Source organism: Acanthisitta chloris, unplaced genomic scaffold (genome assembly GCF_000695815.1).
Source record: "Acanthisitta chloris isolate BGI_N310 unplaced genomic scaffold, ASM69581v1 scaffold26668, whole genome shotgun sequence".
Taxonomy (NCBI): Eukaryota; Metazoa; Chordata; class Aves; order Passeriformes; family Acanthisittidae; genus Acanthisitta; species Acanthisitta chloris.
The window spans coordinates 5,781-8,303 of record NW_008686875.1 but is presented as its reverse complement, the minus strand read 5'-3'; the positions used below and the strand labels follow the sequence as shown (position 1 = coordinate 8,303).

Genomic DNA, 2,523 nt, shown 5'->3' with positions numbered 1-2,523 from the left:
CTGCCGAGCTTCCAGCCCCAGCGCCTGCCGGGGCAGCATCCCAGCCACACACGCAGAGCGCCCGGCAATTCCCCTGGCCTGGAAAGCCACCAGGATTTGGGAGTGTGTGCTCCCGACCAACTCAGTGTACTCCACCCCAGCGCTGGGCTTGGCAGAGGAGCAGCTTCAACCTCCCTAAAAACAAACTCCACTAATATTTTAAACCATTAAACGAGCTGAACTCCCTCCCCGAAAACAAACTCTACTAATATTTTAAACCATTAAACGAGCTGAATTCCCTGCCCAGTAGCTTCCTGAGCTCAAGATGGGAGCAGAGCACAGCCACCTCTGGCCCCTCAGCCCCAGGTACTGGGAGCAGGGTTGGGGGGAGCCCATCAGGAGGAGGACACAGGGCAGAGCTGCTCAGAATCACAAACCCTCTGGCCCTTCAGCAAAGCACTTAAAATAGTCCTAGCCGAGGCCAGAGCTGCTCCTACAGCAATCAGTAATCCTTCTCCTACAGCAGCTTTTTATTCCAAGGCTTGGAGCAGGACAGAGGAGCAGCTGCTGAAGGAGATAATGGACTTCTGAGGCTCTTTGATTTTCTAATAACTTTTATTCAAACACAGTGAATTAAGAGCTGTGGTCCCAGCTCTGACACCAGTGCGTCAGCTCTGCCCTCAGCCGAGGACACGGCCCGAGCTAGAGCAGCTCTGACATCCAAATCTCCTTCCAGCAGACTCAGGAATAGAGCTGGGGGGATGCAAGGCAACAGCCACAACTGCAGCAACACCACCCACAGAGGGCTGGAGCTCTGAAGCCAGCTCTTCCAGAGGGGAAGTGAAAGAAAACCCCACAGAACTGGGTGTCAGAGCAGGTCCTGTGCAGGGGTGGGCACAGAGGGGGCACAGAGCAGTGCCCACACTCCCCTCCCTGCAGCAGGTTGCAGCCACAGCACAGCAGGGATAGGGATGAGGGGTTCAGCCTCGTGTGGTTAGTGAGGAGAGACAAAGGGGTACAGCTCTGGGATGGGCACAGTCAGGTCTCTGCTCCTCTCACTGCTTGGCCAGAGGATGGTGAGAAGCTTGGGGTGGGAGCTGGCACCCACAAACCACAGGACAGAGAAAAGCCTCACAGATAAGCCTTCTGTGCTTAGAGTTGTGGGTTTGCAGTTTATAAAGATGAAAGTTGGGTTTGGCTGAGGGAAGATGGGGCCAAAACCCAAAAGTGCTTTTCTTCTTCCAAGGCAGCTGCTGCAGCTCTTCCTGCAGGGCTTGGGCCCACCACAGCTCCCTCCACTGCCCCATCCCAGGCCCAGGGCTGCAGCAGAGCTCACAGGGCACAACCCACCCAGCAGCAGCTTGGAAACAATCAGTTAGACCAGAATCCTCAAATTAACAAACTGTAATTTTTTTTTTTCTCCAAAGATACATTTTCCATACACATCCATCATACACTGTAACAAAAAAAAGCAGTGTACATGAAATAAGAAAATAAATTAAATCCATAGCATAGGTAAGGAGGATGCTCTAGACTGGAGTAGAGTCAAAAGTTTCCAGCGATACAAGAGGCTCGAGAGTTTGTTTTAACAAGAATGCCTGCTAGCAAGGGCCCAGCAGTGTTCTGGGGCAGTCCCAAGTGCTTGAACAGCTTGATTTAGAGTTCTGAAGAGCCAGTACTGTCCTGTAACAGGCAGAGCTGTTACATCCTGGGAGAAAGCCAAGAGGCATCAGTAGGATCCAAGTAGAGCATCCAGAAGATGATCAGGTTGGTCCTGCAGTGTCTGTGCTAGCCATCCTCCTTGGGTGGTGTGTACCAGCCTACAGGGAGGAGAGAGAGCTGTGAGGGACGAAGCTGTATAGGGAATGGGAATCTGTGCCTGGAAAAGCTGCTGGAAGCAGCCAAGTGCCACTTGCAAAGGGCCACATCTCCCTGAGGCTTTCCCTCCGGGTCACTTCCTGACACTGCTCAATCAGGGAATTGTTTAGGTTGGAAAAGACCTCTCAGATCATCAAGTCCAAGTGTTAAGTGAGGTGGTGCCTCCAGTTACAGCTGCAGGAGCCCAGCACGGGGCAGTGGGCAGGGCAGCAGGCTGCAGCCACACTCTGCCTTACAGCAGACCCTCAGGGTCACCTCCACACTTGGGGGAGGATAAAACTCCAGCAGCTCAGCCAGGGAGCCCAAACAAGCAGGGGGAAACACAGGCTCTCAGCCCTTACCATTCTTCTCATGGATCTGAACCAGGGACTTGTAGGACTGCTGTGCTCTTGTCAGGCTGTACTGGTTCTGCAAGGGAAGGAAGGCAGGGAGAACCTTGGGTGAGCCCTGCCTGGCTCTGCCCCCATCCACCTCTGCCCTGGCACCCACATTCCCCAGCTGTGCCCTACCTTGTTGGCTCCGAATTGTACTCGTGCTTTCCCTTTCACCAGTGTTGCACTGATCTGCATGATCACCGACTCGATGGAGTAGGCACTGCTCCAGCCCTGAGGGATGGAACATGTGGTGAGGTCAGACCCATTCCAGAGCTGTGTTTCCTTCCACAAC

The 2,523-nt window shown here is 53.7% G+C and overlaps 1 protein-coding gene across 1 annotated transcript in view; it reads right to left on the bottom strand.

Moving 5' to 3' along the window:
• Positions 1–1,368: 1,368 nt before the first annotated feature.
• UBE2Q1 (ubiquitin-conjugating enzyme E2Q family member 1) overlaps positions 1,369–2,523 on the bottom strand; it is a gene marked incomplete at its 5' end in the record, with an annotated part of 6,054 nt that continues 4,899 nt past the window's right edge. The window contains 3 exons of the mRNA XM_009080377.1: positions 1,369–1,799; positions 2,199–2,265; positions 2,367–2,462. Coding sequence (XP_009078625.1) covers positions 1,768–1,799; positions 2,199–2,265; positions 2,367–2,462 — 195 coding nt within the window. The remainder of the gene's footprint in view (positions 1,800–2,198; positions 2,266–2,366; positions 2,463–2,523) is intronic.